General features: G+C 43.3%; 1 protein-coding gene across 9 annotated transcripts in view; it reads left to right on the top strand.

The window, feature by feature from the left end:
* Cdkal1 (CDK5 regulatory subunit associated protein 1-like 1) overlaps positions 1-19229 on the top strand; it is a 552607-nt gene that overhangs the window by 153284 nt on the left and 380094 nt on the right. For 8 of the 9 annotated variants that reach the window (XM_063276598.1, XM_063276594.1, XM_063276597.1 and 5 more), the window contains 1 exon segment: positions 7956-8004. In XM_063276598.1, the coding sequence (XP_063132668.1) occupies positions 7956-8004 (49 nt within the window). 9 annotated transcript variants of the gene reach the window in all.

Genomic DNA, 19229 nt, shown 5'->3' on the forward strand with positions numbered 1-19229 from the left:
AGACTGTTTAACTTAGTTCCCAAAATGACCCTGTGCAAAGCTTCTGGCACTGTGGGTTGTGACCCCATAGTTATGAAAATGACTGGGGATGGCCATGAAACATTTGGCAAGTGAGTTACATTTCTGAATGCCTAGCAACTAAAAATAAATGCACATCACCAGGTAGCCGATCTGTGGTGATTCTGACACCCGTGTTGTGTCATGTGACTTCACTGTAGCCTTGGTTCTGAGCGTAGCTCTGCACACGGTACTGAGCACACTGTCTGGCCTCACAGCCCTGGTGAACACCTCTGCTGGAGCCATCTCAGCTCAGATCCCAGACTGCGCATGTGAGCTGTGAGCCGCAGTGCGTTCAGACTGTGCATGTTCTGAAGTGCTGAGCGCTTCTTGTACCCATAAACCTTTCTTCTCCCCCAGAATGTAATGGTTGAATTACAGAAAACAAAGGTGTTTGTGATTTTCCCATGATCATTCGTTAATCTATCAAGTCTGTATATATTTTTGGATTGTGTTGGTAGAGACAAGCAAGTTCTTCTGTGTTATTGGTATGCAAATTTGCTTTAATTTTAAATACATGGTGGAATTATATACTGATGAAATATTTTAAAATAAATTTCTTATGATTTGCTATCAGCAAATGTTTGATTTATATACCTATAATAACGTATCTCTTTATCCTCAGAGTCACGTAAAATCCTTTAGGCAGATAGGATTCACAGTGGAAAAGACGCTTCCCTGAGGGTGTAGTTGCCTTCAGTCAGCATTTCCTTACGAGACGGTGGCAATTTCCCTTCCCACCATTCTACTGAAGATCTGCTCAGAAAGCTCACCCATGACCTTGAAAGCAAAGCTTTATCTTATCCAAGGGCAGGCGAGGCGGCCCAGTGGATAAGGACGCTTGCCGCAGAGCCTGCTGTGCTGAGTTTGATCCCCAGGACGTTTAGGATTAAAAGCGGTAACTCATGTTCAATACTAGCATGCAAGCAGAAATCAAAGAATTACCTAAATGTTGGCTTTATGATTGTACCCATTGGCTTGTCTCGAAGGCTGTTTAGGAAAATGCCCCAGATGCCTGTCAGAGCTGGGCCTCTGGCAGTGGAGTGAGTCCTTCCACCACAGGCGTGTGGCCCTCTTTTTCTAGCCCAACTGGGAAGCTGTCTTGGAGGTGTTCATTGGCTTCTAAGAGCTGACCTGCAAAATGAGCTCCTGACTTACAATTCCTTAAACCTTCCTGTCCCATATGGCTTAAGTTAAACATTTGGGGTTTGAGCTGAGTACATAGTGACCACAGGTGGTTGGTAACTGACACAGTGGACAGCACTGTGTGAGTATCTCTGCCCCTGGGAGAAGTTCTGCTCTGAACAGTTTGGAGATGTGGGAATAGCACCTTTCATTTGCTGTAGGTGCCAGCATGTTGGCCCGTTCCCTCTCTCCATGTTCAGCTGTGACCCTGAAGTCTTTTCTGAGAGCAGGGTAAAATGTTTGTATGGGCCCTTTGAAAGTCCCTCCTCAGAATGACTCAGTACTGTTATTTATGAATTGTTTGGTCACCAAGTCCTTGCTCCCTGGTTGAGAACGTACGGAGCCAGTAAGGGAACATGCTGCGTGCTTTGTTTTGTTTTTCCTCTGTATACTAAAAATCAATTGCCCGAAGGGCACACGATACTGTTTTACGTGTTTTATTTGAATTATATGCTGTTGAATAAGCTCTTTTTGTATCCAGGGCTGCAATTTATGGTGCTAACTGAGAACAGCTTTCTTTTTTCTCCAGTGGAAGTTCAGTCTATTTTTCCCTCCTCAAGGGGAGTTTGGCTCTGCCTTTGCTCTGTCCCTCCTCCCACCTGCGCTCAGGCTGGCCCTTCTTCCACCCCTGCCTGTGGCTGCGGTTCCTCCTCCTCTCTGCCTTTTCTCTGTCTTCTTTTCTCCACTGCCCTTATCACGCACGGCAAGTGGACACAATAGCTTCCTAAATTACATAATGAACTTCATTTCTGCTTCTTTGTAATTAAGTAAAAATAATGGTTTCTTACTCTGTTTTTATACACACTTCTTCCTGGTCTTTTGTCCTTTATGGATGCAAAGCCCCCAGCTGTCCACAGTTGCAGGGAGCTGTGAGTCCTCAGGGTCCCTCCCTGTGCAACCTTCCTTAGTTGTTTTCTTTAACGACCTTCACAGTACAGCAGTCGGCCATTTTCGTGTTTTGTTCTTGTTGTTTTTAGATATAATGGCCTTCTTGACATACAATTCATACTTCACACAATGCATCCAACTGTAGTGTGTAGTCCTGTGCTTTGTATTTCGAGTCTACGACCACCACCATAAGCAGTGTCAGAACACTTCCCTCCTGGAAGAGAGTCGGGCTGCCTAGTGCAGCTGTCTAGTTCCCCTTCGGCCGGCATCCATCCGTGGACGGTCTCTATCTTGCTGCCCTTCTGACTTCTTGTGGACATTTCATCTAATGGGCTAACTCTACAGTATGAGGACTGCCTGATTCCCACTGCCTGTGGACATGTAGGTGTCTCCTTGTTCCCATCTCTTTCTTGGTGTACACTTCATTATCAGTTGGTGGACAGTTCAGTCTTTGGCCATAAAAACGTTGCTGTGCACACTGTGCACAGGTTTCGTGTGTATAGGTTTCATTTCTGTTGCATGGATTGAGAACCGCTGGGTTATACAATAACTGTGTTTAACTGAGGAAATGTCGGATTATATTGCAAGGATCCTCCTCCTCCTCCTCCTCCTCCTCTTCCTCCTCCTCTTCCTCCTCCTCCTCCTCCTCCTCCTCCTCCTCCTCCTCCTCCTCCTCCTCCTCCTCCTCCTCCGCAGCAGCAGCAGCAGCAGCAGCAAGAGCAGCAGCAGATGTCACTCACTGCTGTCCCATAGCTTTCAAACAGTCCCCATATGCGGAACCCTCATCTTCCCTTTGGAACTTTTCATTCTCTCTCTGTCTCTCTTTTTTGTTCTGGTTTCTGCCATGGCCACTTTCTTTACTGCTTTAGGTCTCTTCCCATTTCTGTTGTTCCTGCTGCCACCAGGGTGGTAGCCACCGCCGCTGACTTTGCTGCCTTGCCGTTGTTTCAGCTGGCTTCTCTAAGTTACCAGTCTACTGATGGATGATAAAGGTAACCATAGGCGAAGGACGCAGTGGGCGAGTCTTTCATGAAGGTTAATTTTATTTGGGAGCAGCACAGATGGGAGTCTCCTGATCAACATGAAGGTAGGCTCCTCCTAGTCCCTGAAGAGATAGAGCAAGAGTGTTTATACAGTCATGGCACAGTCAGTCAGAGACATTAACCAGTCACAGACCTTCATCTGGACATGCAGAGGAAAGGCTAGAGCCTTCGATGGTAAGAAGTTTGCTGCAAGCTAGTTGAATCAGTCCTGTCTGGGGATATGCCCTCTGGAGCTGCAGTTGCTTGGGCGAGCCTGTGTGGTTGCTGGGTAGGTGTTCTGCATAGTTGGTAATCCAGCTGGCTGCTTGTCTCCAGGCAGCCAGGACACCAGGGAAGGATCTAAACTGTCTGGGCCTCAGTTATCTCGGCTTAAATGAAAAACAAACATTGCGCAGATACTTTAATAAATGCTTAAATTACTAACATTAATTTAAAAGTAGTTAACAATACTCTAATATTGCTTACTTCTTGCCTCAGTGTCCCAAAGAGAGGTGGATCCTTCTAATCCATCTCAAACCACCATTTTATCCAAGGTTCTCGTGGGGTGTTTCTGGTTTCCCTATTGGGCTCATAGTTTAAATATATGGACATATTGTAACAAATGTCCATCACGTTAGACCATTCCCTGCTTCCTTACTGTTTGTGTGCTATAAGAGCGAGTGTTGGATTCCGTCCGAACCCTTCTTTTTCCAAGCACATACGAAGACAGTATTGTTCAGGCCCTATTAGTGAGTTATTTCATATTTTCTCATCCCCCCCCCCCACCGCTATCCACTGTTCTCAACCGATAGCTCAGTAATTCATCTTTATACTATACACAATCTAGTCAAGACCTCTGCCTCCTACCTCTCTCCAAATCCTGGTCAATCGAGTCCCTATGTGTGTTGTGACTTACACTTACCCAAACTTGCACTTCCTTCTGGGTCAACTCCAGTGGGAATCACCTGCACGCTGTTTCGGCACCCTGTTTCTATAAGCAGACACCGGCCGCACTTTTCTTCACAGGTACTGAAGAGCTGAGCCCACACTAATTAAAACCTGTATTTTTCCTTTCACCATCCTTCCTCCCTCCCTTCCTCTAAATATTGGTTCTGCTTATTCATGTGTTTTTCAAGCTTCATCTGAGCCCCATTGCAGAGTCCACTATTTTCTTCTGTTTGTCTCTCGTCTCTGCCACTTGCTTCTCCTGTGCCATCTACAGGTGCTCCTGCTCTGCTTGTCCTGTTTTCTCCTCCCCTTGATTCAGTGGAGGAGACTTTCCATGCTAGTCTTGTTTCCACCTTTCACTCCCTTTTCAACCTCCCTCCCCCGCCTCTCTCTAGTTCTCTTCTGCTCTCTCTCCTCTCTCCTTTTTCTCTCCAAAGGAATGAATCTCATTGTGACATTTTTCCTACATGTGTATAGCATACTTTGGTCATAGGACTGCAGTCCTGTTCCTTAATAGTTATGTTTTGGTTTTTATGCTGTCAACCTTTTGTTTTTTTAAAATTATTTGTCCTATTTTTTATTGATTGATTGATTCATTCTACATCCTGATCACATCCCGCCTCCCTCTTCTCCTTCCAGTCTTACCCTTTCACTCCCCCTTTCTCCTCTCCTTCCAGTCTTGTCCTTTCACTCCCCCTTTCTTCATTTTTTACCTCTCCTTCTCAGAAAAGGGGAGCCTCTCCCTTTCCTGGATACCAGCCATCCTGGCACATTAAGTTGCATCAGGACTAAGTGCATCCTTTTGTACGAGGTCAGACAAGGCAGCCCAGCTAGGAGAAAGGGATCCAAAGGCAGGCAGCAGAGTCCTAGTCAGAGACAGCCTCTGATCCAATTGTTAGGAGACCTTCATGAAGACCAAGCTGCACATGTGCTACAAATGAGGGTTTAGGTCAGCCCCTGTATGCTCTGCGGTTGGTGTCTCTGTAGGTCTTCTTGTGGTGTCCTTGATTCCTCTGGCTCCCTCACTCCTTCTCTTGACTCTTCCACAGGACTCCCCAAGCTCCATTTCATGTTTAGATGTGAGTCTCTCCTCTGTTTCCATCAGCTGCTGGATGAAGGCTTTCTGATGACAGTTTACACCAGGTGCCTGTCTGCAGTCATAGCAGAGTATCATTAATAGTGTCAGGGGTTAGCTCTCTCTCATGCTATGGGTCTCAAGTTGGGCAAGTCATTGATTGGCTTTTCCCTCAATCGCTTCTCCATCTTTATCCCTGCTCATCTTGTGGACAGGGAAAATTGGGGTCTAAGGTTTTGTGGGTGGTTTGGTGTTCCCCCTCCTTTTACTGGAAGTCCTGCCTGGCTATAGGAGGTGGCCGCTTCATTCTCCATATCCCCAGCTGCTAGGAATCTCAGCTAGGGTCACCCCCATATCCTCCTAGGGACTTCCCTATCCCAGGTCTCTGGCTTGTCCCAGAGATGGTCCCTCTGCTCTCCAATTTTCCTGGCTCAACTATTAAATGCTAGGCTCACAACCAAAAATGTTCGTCCTATTTTTAACATTTCTCCACAACCTTTCTTCTCTTTGCATTTAAACTGTTTAAAAATAGTTATGTAGACCAAACTAGATAAATTATTGATAATGCATTACGTTATCTATATCCTTGTTTGTGACTTGTTACCACTGTGCCTACATCTTTTCCTGAGGTTTCCAAAGTGCTCCTCCTGGGTTTGATACCCAGAAGTAGTCCTCACAGGCTGCTCCTGCCTGAGAGCAGGCAGAGACAGCGCGTGGTTTGTGATTACACACCTCTCCATTTTTTTGTGTGTGAGACACTGAGGATAAAGAAATATTTTTCAGAGCTGTCATATGTGTTTTTAACGTATCTGGTGTAAAAGGTTCTTCTCATCCTGGTTTAGGACCACATCACTGTGGTGTGATAGCGCTGTTGTTTTATCAGTAGGGTGTAGATGAGTGCATATGGTCTCTTCAGTGAATGGGATGCTAGGCAGCTGGTAAAACCAGCACAGTGGACCCTGTTGCATCAATGATGTATACACCCGCCTCTTGGTTTTTCCTTGTCTATGTGTCTAAAAACCTCTGTTACGGTCAATGACAATAGCCACAGAGAAGACATGCATACACTCCAGAAGGAATCTGAGTGTCTAGTTTTCATAATGAGTTATTTCATTTGTGCAGCAGAAATAGAAGGTAAGTCAGGCATGTTTGTCAGGGAACGCTTTTAACCCAGCACTCTGGAGGCAGAGGCAGGCAGGTCTCTAAGTTTGAGATTAGTCTTTTCTACAAGTTCAGATCAGCCAGAGCTACGTAGTAAGATCCAAGATCCTTTTCTGAGGTGGGCGGTATTATGTACTGATTTAATCATATTTTACCATTTTCTTTTACCGCGCTTGCTTTAATTTCCTGAGCTCATTGTTTTGTTTTCTTTCTGTCTTTGTGTGTGTGTGTGTGTGTGTGTGTGTGTGTGTGTGTGAGAGAGAGAGAGAGAGAGAGAGTGTGTGTGTGTGTTTGAGAGAGAGAGAGAGAGAGAGAGAGAGAGAGAGAGAGAGAGAGAGAGAGAGAACACAGATACTTGGAGAACATTTAGATGGTCAGCCTTGAGCTATTCTAAAGAACTTCTCTAACTTCTGAATTGTGATTTACTTGTTGTGCTGCCTTCATTTCTTTCCGACTTCCTCTGTGGCCCTCGGTTTTCTTAGTGGCTTTTCATGCCTTTATTCAGAAGACTCTCTGCTCCCTCACTCCCTTGATTTCCTTTCTCTGTGTTTCTGCTGCACTCCAGGAATTCTTCCCCGGTCACTTGTATGTTGAAAATGTTGTCTGTGGGTACCTGGGTCTGAATATGGTGCTCAGCACAAGGCATTAACTCACTGCAAAGGTTTTAAAATTTGAAATAATAAAGCACAAGATTTCCCATGTTTATCTTTAATATTCTGTTGTGTAATCTGCCATTTTATATCCTGCAACTTGAAGCTTTGAAGGAAGAAACATATTTTGATTAAAATTAGTTTATGATTCAGTCTGAGTTTACGTGGATAGCTATTACCTGGCTGTTTATTAGGAGATAAGAGCAAATGTCTATCCAGCCAGGTCAGACTCTGACAATAGTCAGCTGTGCAATTCAGCCGATTTTACCCTTAGTACGATAGTGAGTTTACTACTTTATTACAGGGTTACTTGACAAAGCAAGGTAAATTCCACTCCAGCGTAGGGGGAAATTCACTAAGGCTACAAGTTAAAGCCATCCCATTTTCCCAGTGTTTAACCTTGGGTTAGGAGTCTCATGAGTCTTAGAAGCTGTTTGAGCTTTCTGAGTCTTTTCTTCTGCGGTCATGGTTCCAGCCCTAGTAACAGTGATGCAAGAGGATACACAGCTCATGGCAACAGTCACACTATACTCTTTCCCAGGACAGCCCCATAGGTTAATTCTGGTTATCTATCTACTTTCTATCTATTGTTTATCATCTTATCTATCTATCTATCTATCTATCTATCTATCTATCTATCTATCATCTATCTCTATATCTATCTATCATCTATCATCTATCTATTTAATGTATATATTTAATTAGGCAAGTGGAGTAAAACATACATCAATGGTTCTTTCTATCTGTCTATGTATCATCTATCTTTTCTACTTATAATTTTATGTATGTATATATAATTTGGTAATTCAAGTAAAACCTATATCAACACTTATATTTTTATCTAATCCATTTTATGTGTGTATACATAGTACTTAATCTAAACTTAATTTTACCTACATCAGTGTTCTTTGAAAATGTACTTTGACTTCACCAGAAATGTTCTGACTTCTTATCTCTCCCCCTTTTCAGGTTCAGCAGATAGATCGTGTGGTAGAAGTTGTGGAGGAAACAATAAAAGGTAATGTGGGATGTAAGATGCAGCTTCTGAACTGAAATTTTGGTATGCCATTGAGTTAACACTTAGTGAGCATATTTTAAATAAAGAATATCATTGTATGATAAAAGTCGTGTGTGTGTGTGTGTGTGTGTGTGTGTGTGTGTATCATCCATCAATCAGCCTCACAGGTTCAGCGTCCACCCCTGCCAAGTGCACCTATCAAACTATGCCCCTGTCTCCAATCGTCTCATGATATCGCTAGCCCTGAGCTATCACTTTTCATCCTGTGAACAGCCAGTGAGAGTTCCCATCGCTGCATCTCTACTACTGTTTCTAGCAGCACAGCCTCCCCTCTGAACCCACACTGGGCCCAGCTCATTAGTGAGAAGCCTTTCCTCATCACCCTGGCTATATGTATAGTTCAGGTCCCAACTGAATCAGGGAATTTGCTCATAATTCCTTAAAATTTGTTAAACACTAAAAAAAATGAGCAATGAAGTCCTGAAAGACAGAGGGTTTGCAGAGTAAAATAAGGCAATCTTTAGTGTTATTAAAATGATTTTAATAATGCTACGTGGTATCAACTATATGACATTCTGGAAGAGGGCAACTGTAGAGGTGGCAACAGGATCTGTGGCCTCTGTAGTTAGATATGTAGGGAAGAGGTGAGTGAGAAAGACCCAGAAGAAATTTGGGTCACCTGTGACCCCTGTGACCCCTAAAGACAGGTCACATTAAGAAAGCTACCACTGATGCATTTGGGTGCAGGTGCTGAGTTTACCTGTGAACCTAAACCTTCTTGAGAAAATTGAATGGGTTTTAAAACCAGGTGGAATTCAACCTGAGCTTCCTCGGAAGTGTGTAAAGACAAGGGTTTTGTAGCTGACAGAGGCCTTTCTCCCCCTGGCCAGGGTGATGAGGAACGCCTTCTCACTGCCTTCTCACTAATGAGTTTGGCCAGTGTAGGGTCACTGGGGAGGCTGTGCTGAGGGCGGTTGTGAGAAACAACAGAAGGTATGAGATGAAGTCGGTGGGAACCCTCATTGGCTGTTTGGAGGATGAAAAGTGATGAGCCCAGTGCGAACAATATCATGAGAGGGTTGGAGACAGGGGCATAGTTTGTAGAGGTTGAGTGAGTTCACTTAGTTAACCGAAGTCTGGGAGTGAGGCTCTGTCCTCATGTTAATTTGCAAAGACACGTTCTGTACCTTGTGTTTCTGCACACATCGGCAGCCCTCCGCCACCCATCCCGCATAGCACTGATACATTTGTTGATTGCCTTTGGGCACATTGGTTTTCAGATGCTTAGTGGCCGCAGCTGCAGCGGGAGAGGATTTAAAGGTTTTCCATAGACTTTTCAGCTGCTTTGCTTTTATCTTAATGTCCCAAACAGAACTCTCTAACCTCTGGCTGCCTCCCCAGAGCTATTTTCCACATTCGTCTGTGTCCACCCAGGCTGGGATTTATGTGCTAGATTGCTTAGTATCCAGAGCTACTCTCTTCTCATTGGTACCCAGAGGTACTCTTGTTCTCTGGTGCCCAGGAGGACCCTCAATCTGTTGTCCATTAAAACCTGTGTTCTCTGGATCCCAAAAGGATCCTTGCTTTCTAGTATCTAGTCGAATCCTCAGTCTCTGGAGTCTGGTGCGATCGATAGTTCCTCTCTAGCATCCACTAGGATCCACATTCTTTGGTGTCCGATGATATGTAGCTAATGGGGAAGGTGACTCTCTCCTTCCGTCATATGGACCCTAGGAATTGAACTCAGGATGTCAGATTTGGTGATGAGTGTATTTACCCACTGGGTCATCTGCCTCCATAAGTGGTGTGTGTGTGTGTGTGTGTGTGTGTGTGTGTGTGTGTGTGTGTGTGTGTGTTTACAAATTTGTTGATGGATAGTACGAGTTAGGTAACCAGATATGGGACCATGAAAACTAATTTTAAGGTGGGCAGGAGATATATATATATAGATCTATCTATCTATCTATATCTATATATGTGTATATATATATATATATATATATATATATATAGAGATAGAGAGAGAGAGAGAGAGAGAGAGAGAGACAGACAGAGAGAGAGACAGAGAGACTGACTAGCTTTGTGGGGCGTAAGGGGCTTGGGGAGGGTATGAAGGGTACAAGTATGTATGAAAATGCCCTAGTCATGATGAATTTCTTCCTCTGTATGCTAACGTAAACACAGATGATAATAAATATCCTACTACCTGATAGAGAAATAGCCCTGCCTTTCTTCCTGGCTTAAATATTGACTTACATGCTAACTCCCTTGTAAAACACACTGTCTGGTTATCGGGGAAGATGAGCCGGAAGAAGATTTTCATTAATAATTTTAATGAAAGACATGGTGAAATCTACTGATGCCAGTTTCAATTCGAATGTCTTTACTGATTATTTATGCTATCTATGTGGTATGCTGAGATGTGGCAGTTTCTGAGATCCATGTTCTGATCTCTACAACATATTGCTTTCTATCATATGATAAAGATGGTAAAGTATCAGTCCCATAACAAATTTGTAATATATATATAAACTTCATTTTTTTTATTCTAAAGGACTTGCTTGTAAAATACAGCAGGTTCTGACTCCATTAACAAAACATGTTCACCTAACACACATAGCTGCAGCATACTTTTCATATGCTTCCCGGAGGACAATCTAGTCAGCAAAATGCCTGCCATGCGAGCCTGGGTGCACCCAGAGGAAAAGTTGGCATGGTAGCATGTCTCGTAAACCAGGCTCGGGGAAGGTGGATGGACATAGATGGATGCCTAGGGCTCTCTTGTCAGCCAGCCTTGGCCCATCTCCATTACAAGGTTCAGGCCTATCTATGAATGAGCCTGACTCAAAACAATGGTGACACCTGCGCAACTGTGCTTGTCCTTCAGTGTCCCCGTCATGCCCAGGCTCCTATGCATGTGTCCTCAGACACTTTGTGAACCTGCATTCGTGAATATGCAGTACATGCATGTGCACATGTGTGTGCCTGTACACACACACACCACACAGAAAGTTTTTTTCCCATGTGTTATTTTAACAAGACTAAAAATGGTTAGGCTGGCTGATCATAACCTTGCTAAGCTTCGTGTTGGAGGTTAGCCTTGTCAGTCTTCTCTGGGCTGCTGGCACTGTGGGCCATTGCCATGGTTGGGTGTAATTTAGGGTCCTTGGGAAGCAGTCGGTGTTCTCCTAGCTTCCTGCACACATGTTAAGCCTTCCAGGATCTGGTGAGGGTCTTTATCTGCCTCTCTTTCCCTTCCAGTCACTGCACATGAGTGACTTCATAGGCATCACCCTGAATCTATAATACTTTAATTACTTAGGTAACAAATCACTTCCAAAATTGATTTTCATTGTCAGTTTTTTATATAAGTGGAAGATTACATTCACTTGCAGCGTACGAAACTTTCCTCACATCATTAACACGGTAGGTCTTGGTTGGACTACACTTGCATTAATTACTGTGGCAACTGGAATAGCACCTTGTCCAGCTCTTCAGAGCTAATCTTCTCCATAGACATTAATTCCCTTGCATGCTGCAGGAAGCCTTGCTGTGCTGGTGCTGCACTGGGCAGCCCTGAGTCTGAAACCTCGCTCTCTGGTTCCAAAGCCCGTGTTCTTTCTGTGTTCTTTCTGTGAAGCTGCTTGAAGTGAACAGAGGGAGGTGAGGAGGAGAGGACCTGCTGACTGTAAACCCATCCCCCTCCAGTGTAACTTTGCCTCTCACTTTTTCCTGTTGTCCTCAAGTCCTCTTCACACATTTTGTTCCTTTACATTTTTGCTTCTTTTTACCTCTCTCTCTCTCTCTCTCTCTCTCTCTCTCTCTCTCTCTCTCTCTCTCTTTCTCTCTCTCTCTCTGGGGAATGGAGAACCTTTTGGTGTCTGGAAGTTAGTAAAGATTTGATTCATTTTTTAAAAAAATTCAGTAGAATGTTTTGGTCTTGCTTTGATGTTAAGGTACTTAAATTAGAACATGAGCAAAAGGGTTTCTTCATTGAAACTGGAGATGAATCCTGAGTATAAGCAAGGAGGTAGCAAAGAGTTTCTATAAGGGAAGTTCTTTTTTATGTGCATGTGTTAAAGTTGACTTGAAATTTTACATAAATTACACTCTCTATAGTTTTTATTGTCAGTCGATAGGCCAAGAACATTGTTGTGCATTTTCCTAAGGACACGAGGAATCTCGCATTCCTTGGTACATACTACAGGCAGGAGAGTGTCACCTCCAGAGACACACATATTCTCATGTAGAAACTACAATCCTTAAACTTCATCATCACCATCAGAGTTCTAAAACTAAACTCCTAAGAAGATGTTTGATTGACCATTTGATTGTAACCAATGCTTGAGAGCTTTCTCTATTCTTATTTCATAAATGCTATTTCGGGCATTATTTTTAGAAGGTGTGCCTTTCCACCACGGGGTCGCTTCATGCCCATTCTTAATAAATCTTTTTCCATGGGATGTAGTTCTGGTGACAGGCATTTTACTTGATGCTTTAAGGAAAATTAGCAACCAGTTGTAGTTCTAGCAGAGTGTACTATGACACAGAAGATGTGTTTTGCATATTCAGTGTTCTAGATAGCAGGAGGGGACTCTAATGGGTGTCCCTGAGACAAAGTCTGTCACCGAGCCTGGAGCTTGTTGTTGTTGTGTCTGGCTTCGGTGATGGCCAGGAACCCATAGCCATCCTCCTGTCTCTGCCTTCTCCCAGGGCTACGGTTAGAGGCTTAGGTTGCCACACCTGCCTTCTTACATGGGTGCTGAGGAACCAAGCTCAGACCTTCTGTCTTGTGCAGCAAATTCTCTTACCCTCTGAGCCATCTTCCTATCCCTGTGGGGTTCAGTCTTAAAAATTAAATTTCGGGGAGATGGGAGAAAGTTGTGTGTGTGTGTGTGTGTGTGTGTGTGTGTGTGTGTGTGTGTGTGTAGGGGACTGACCGGGAGGGGAGCCATGAGCAGGATGTGTAAGTGAATAAGTAAGGAAAAAAAAAGATAAGAAAGTTGTCTCAGTGGTTCCTAAAGTCATCTATTCCACTCCTGTGATTTCTCCAGCAGGAAATGCACCCAGACCAGGACAGAAGCACTTACCCCTTTATCGTTGGAAATATCACAACCTTGCAGCTTTTTAAACAAACTTCTAATGGGAAAGTCTGTCCTAGCAGGGAAGGCCATGGCCTGAGAGGCTTCTATTCAGGGTCAGGGGCCTGTTGGCTATTGATAGTTTGAATGGACAGTTGAGTTAGATTGCAGATAACTGACACCCCACACACATCTCCTTCCCTTGTCATAAGAGGCATCTCTGCTTACAGAAGGCATAATTAAGATATAAGATACAATACAATACCAGTGTATTGTAATTTACCTGCAGAAGGCATTTCTGTTAGAGCTAGAGGACATGTTGTGTAGGTTCAATCTCATAGCAATCTGTGGTTTAGTCTAACTTTAGTTACCATAAGCTAAGTCTACTAGTGTGCGTTGGAGCAGAGCATCGCTAGGAACCTCCTGTTGTAGCAAAGCTTTCAGTGTCCACACACCAGGCTCTCACTTTGATGGTATAAGGCAGGCGTATTTTTCTGTGCAACATGAGGTTCTGACATAAAATCATCTTCAGATTTGCAGAGATTTAAACTGTGCTGTCTAATTTTTCATAGCATCTTATTTTTTAAAATGTTAACTTAATTAATCTTAAAGAGTATGTTTTTTATTGATTCTTCGAGAATATCATGCAAGCATGCAATGTGTTTTTGTTACATATTTATCTTCCCTCCAACTCTTCTGTTTTGTTTTTTTTTTTTGTTTTTTTTTTTTAACTACCCCTTGAGTCTGTAATGCTGTCTGAATACTCATGGGCATTGGTCTGTCACTGGATTATGGTCAACCTAACAGCCACATTTTTTTTTTTTTTCGGAGCTGGGGACCGAACCCAGGGCCTTGCGCTTCCTAGGTAAGCGCTCTACCACTGAGCTAAATCCCCAGCCCCAACAGCCACATTTTAAAGAAACTCTCCTTCCCCTGGCAGCCATTCACTGTCAGTAGCTCCTCAGCGGGGGTGGAGGTTCACATACCCTTCTGCTATCCAAGCTGGAGGGTTGAGTAGACTCTTCTTATACAGGTCTTGTGTGGGCAGCCACAGCTACTGTGAATCCATCAGCCCTGTTATGTCCAGAAGAGACTATTTTGCCTCATTTTTCCCTGACCACTTGCCCTTACAGCCATTTTATCTCGTCTTCCTTGATGTTTTTTGAGCTTGTGGAGGAGGAACTGTAATATAGACATGGCGTATATGACGAAGCACTCCACAGAGTCAGCTTCCTGTTCTGTGATCTGTTGTGAGTCTCTATAAACTGTCTTCCAGCACACTAAGATGTTTCTCTGATTAGCCTTGAAAGCTGCACTGATCTGTAGAGAATGAGCTTCCTCCTGTGGAGCAGGCATTGAATCATGGGAAAGCGATTGCTCATCCCTATAACATTTGAGCCACGGTTGCACTAGTGGGCATATCTTGCTTTGCCTGTCATCGTTGCAGGTTCACTGCTGGGTAAAAGTGTTGCTGCCATGTCTCGCCCAGCAGCCTGTTAACAGCTTTGCTATTATGAAAGCTAGTCATCAGGGAGAAAGCTTCTAGGTCAGTACCAGCTTGATTTCTCCAAATCCTGTGACCAAAGTATATAGCTGTTACTAGCAAGTTCTGGTGGGTAGCCAAGAGTATTGTGTTCTTTATGTTTTGATAAGGTCTAGAAACTACTGAGCTGAGAGCCCGCCAGTACGTCCTTTTCCAGTGTGGCTTATGCTTTGAGTTCTTTCCTTTCTTAATCACATGTATGTGTATGTTAGCATTTGGGTATTTTCATGGTGCCCCAGGAAGTCACAGGCTTTGGATCCACTTGGAGCTGGTGCTATAAGCAGTTGTGAGTTGCTTGATGTATGTTTGGGGAACCAGACAAATCCGCTGCCAGAATGATAGCAGTCCAACCCTGAGCCCTCTCGCCAGCCCCGTCTTAGTATTTCTGTAAGTAAGTGCTGTTACTCGAATTACCAACAAGTCCTACCTGAGGCTCATGCTGCCTCCTCTCCATGGCTGAAGAGGTTCGTGAGTTGTTCAGCCAGCTTTGTATTACATACTCTTTTCCAGCCTCAACTTGTGAGGAAGCTGTAGCTTCTGCTGAACTCGTCTTATTTGTCATTTCTCAAGATGAAAATATTTGAAGGCAGGGTCGTACTTCTGTTGTGGATATCAGAACATGCCCTTTCCCGTCAAAAGTGTTGCATATGAGGAATTATATTGAACGGAGTGGAGAGCAACTTTGACTATGCTGTGCCTTCTGCTCCCATATCACTTTGGATTGCTTTCCTAGTACGTATTTCAGGAGGCTGAACTGCTTAGAATTCAGTTCTGCCTTTTTTTTTTTTTTGGTTCTTTTTTTCGGAGCTGGGGATCGAACCCAGGGCCTTGCGCTTCCTAGGTAAGCGCTCTACCACTGAGCTAAATCCCCAGCCCCCAGTTCTGCCTTTTTATTGTGTGCCTACTAGGTCTACATTTGTGCAAAGTCATCAGTCAGTGAGAGATTAAGAAATCAGGAAACAGTAGCCTGCTGTCTAAATAGGTGGGATGAATGAAGTTCTAAAGGAAACTTTGGCTATTTTTACAGAGTATTTAGAAAAAAAAAGAAATGAAAGACAAAAGTATACAAAAGAAATCCCACTTGTCAGATTGTTGATGTTTTTACAACATATAATGACTCTCCAAGCTAATCTGTGAGAGTGAGAAGGGAGAGGAGATGGGTGTGTAGGCTTTAGTTAATAAACACATGTTTGGGAGGTCATCATATTTCTAACATTCTTTCACTGTATGTGCTGGCTTGTGACTGGCCGTTCTGACAGGCTCACTGATCAGACACCTGGGTGGCCGTCCTCCTCTCATGAAGGCCTTCAGAACTGTGGGTTTCATCAGAGTTTGCTCTCGATCCACAGACAACACTGAGTGTCAGTGCAGTGTGTGTAGCAGCTGTTGCCCCAATCATGTAGGGCGGCTTGGCTTTCTCTGACCCAGGTTTAGAGTTATGAAGTGAGTCCTAAATAGCTACCTTTTGGGTTCAAAATTCACCTAATAGGTAATAATAAATGGTTTCATGAAAATTTTCAGTGAATTAGTTCTAATGTAAAAACCATCATGTAATCAGTGGTTTGAAGTTGGTCTATAAATAGCAGCTGAGATCTTTTAGAGCCTATAATTGAATTTCGCTTTCACAGTTTTGAGTTTTAAGTGATAATTAAAAGCAATAGCTTAGAGAAGTATTTATTGAAGATGGCTAATCTATTCAGCTATATCTGGTCATTATATAGAGACACGAAGTGTGGTTATATTTGAAATGGAAAAGAGAGGACGCGCTAAGTTCCCCACTCTCGTGGGTCCCGTCACCATGTGACGTCACTTCTCTTTCTTCCCTGTGTTGCAGTAGCTCCTATTTCATCTCGCTCCTTCTTTATCAGTTTCTCTTCAGCAAGAGTGTTAGGACTCAGCTTTGTCGTGCCGAACATCATTCACTCCATCTTGTAATTTCTTTAATATGGATCATTTACTGTCTGTTCCTGTTAACCTCTGTTGTCTCTATTTTCTTCCTCCTTCTCCCCTAATTCTCACAAGAAAGGTGATAAAATACATCCCAACCTGTTGTCATCTTTTTCTTCCCTGGCAGTATGGGTGACATTCACTTTTTGAGACAGTCTTGTAAACTAGTCTGGGGGGTGGGGTGGGGCATTGGGCTGATCTTTCTGCTGCAGCCTCCTGGGTATCCGGGATTACAGGCTCATACCAGCAGGCCGTGCTAGCTGTCATTCATTTGCTATCACAGTGCTGGACACTAGTGGCTTACAAGAAGGGATCAAGCCAAGATGTAGCACGTGGGTGTTCAATTATAGTCTTCTCTTTATGGCCCTTTATATATACATATATATATTGAATAGATATATATTAATTTATTCATTTTCATGATATGTTGCTTCAAGAATCTGCCCACGTCTCATCTCCACTCCTTCAGCCTGCCTTTCTGTTCCCCCTTGTTTCCTCTTAATGCTATACCTTCATGTTCTTCTTTATGTTTTTGAATTTCAGTTTTGCTTCTGAAGGCAACAGTATTGATAGCTGCACATGAGACAGGAAATAACTTGGAACACGTGTACTCTGCTTTATAGCCTGTGGGTTTGACGAACATTTTGCAATAATTTCCTTTGAAACAGGACATTAAAGAGGGATAATATATCAAAAACAGGAGTTTCATTTTGTTAGTCCTTTTTAAAAGAAATCCCATCGCTTCCTCCCTTTCATCTTTGCCTATATATAACAAACAACTTTTATGCTTTCTATTTCTGTCCTCGGTGCACCAAACACCAACTGGCCTATTGTTAGATATGATACTTTTTAACGAGTCATTGGATTAGAAAATAACTCTTCGTATCATTGCATGTAGGCACGCTTCTCTATTTATATGCAGATAGTGAAGATGAATAATTTATTGAATATTATTAGAGCAGGCTGCATATTACAGAGTCCCGGCAGGACATGAGGAAATTTGCCTGGAGCTTATATGAAAATGGCTTTCCTTTTGCATAGTCATTCTTGACCTTTTGGACTTTCTCAGAGAACTGTTGTGTTATCTGGCCAATCTCGCTCCTCTCTTCATTAGCTGGACCTTGATTGAGAAGTTCATCTTATCTTGAACATCTGTAGGATTTAATTAGCCACATACGTGGTAGGCTTTGACTATTCATAACTGTTCGAACAGACATTGTCAGAATGAATGGACATTTCCTATTTGAGTTGTTAGTGCATCAAGGGCTCTGACTGATGGTTTCCTTGTTCCTGGTCTTGGAAACTTGCCTCTTCAGATGTTTAAACAGTCCATCTTTCTGAAATGCAGGGCATATGTGTAACATTGTGTATCGTTTGAGCTTATGGTAAGAGATTGCTTTGAAACAGTTGCATTTGACTTGCCTTTGGAATGATAATGTGTTTTGATCCACAGAACATCTCCACAAAACAATGATAAAGCCAGACGAATAAAACTCATCAAAACCTTTCAGCCATAAGTTAAAACGTTAGCATTGTGAAAATTACTGAAGTTTGGCTAAGAATAGTTGTATGCGACATTTATGCTTAGGCGGCTTGCATTTCCCTTCTTGATGTTGTGGACAGGATCTTTCTACATAGAAAAAGCATACTGTGCGAGCTGGTGTCTCAGTTGCTAACTGTTAGTTCCAGTGGAGATTTTGATGATCAGGGAGAGAGCTGTGTGGCTCTGTAGCACTGATGCTACTGGCTGGTTTGATGCAATCAAGGTCCATCATCAAGTGCACCAGCCCTGGCTTTACCAGGAGATTCCAGTTTGTGAGACAGTGGTGGGAACCTAGAGAAACTCCCCAAATCCTCTGAGTTGACTAGAAGGTGTGCAAACACACTGAAGAGATGGGAGTGGGCCTGACATACCCACTTGTGTCTGCCTGTACATGAATTGAGAGAGGGCCAGGATGTACCAGTGGGTCACAAACACACACACACACACACACACACACACACACACACACACACACACATGTATATACATACACATATACACACATACATTCATATGTGTAAACGTCTATGTATATACATACACACATATGACATGAAAGTGTGAGTGAGGCTGCAAAGGAAGGAGGAGAGTGGGGATAGTTGACTAGCAGGTGACTATAGAAAATACTTGTTCAGACTGTTTTAACAGAGTGTGAGTTACTGTCCATATGTCTTAATATTGTCAGAAAACAGCAGGTAGTCCTAATATCCTTGTAAGCTCTTTCTGTTGCATTGTCCTATCTGGTCAGTATAGATCGTGTTCACCTGTGAGATTATTTTTAAGGACATTGAGCATTTCCCAAATGTGCACATCCTGTGAACAGCATTGGCAGGCGTAGTCAGTCAGTCCTTAAAACAGATTCTTTTTTGTTGTTGTTGTTGGTTTTTTTTTTTTTTTTTAATTGAGTATTTCTTATATACATTTCCAGTATTATTCCCTTTCCTGGTTTCCGGGCAAACATTCCCCTCCCCCTCCCCTTTCTTATAGGTGTTCCCCTCCCCACCCTCCCCCCATTGTCCCCCTCCCCCCATAGACTAGTTCACTGGGGGTTCAGTCTTAGCAGGACCCAGGGCTTCCCCTTCCACTGGTGCTCTTACTAGGATATTCATTG

The sequence above is a fragment of the Rattus norvegicus genome, chromosome 17, assembly GCF_036323735.1.
Source record: "Rattus norvegicus strain BN/NHsdMcwi chromosome 17, GRCr8, whole genome shotgun sequence".
In the NCBI taxonomy this organism is placed as follows: domain Eukaryota; kingdom Metazoa; phylum Chordata; class Mammalia; order Rodentia; family Muridae; genus Rattus; species Rattus norvegicus.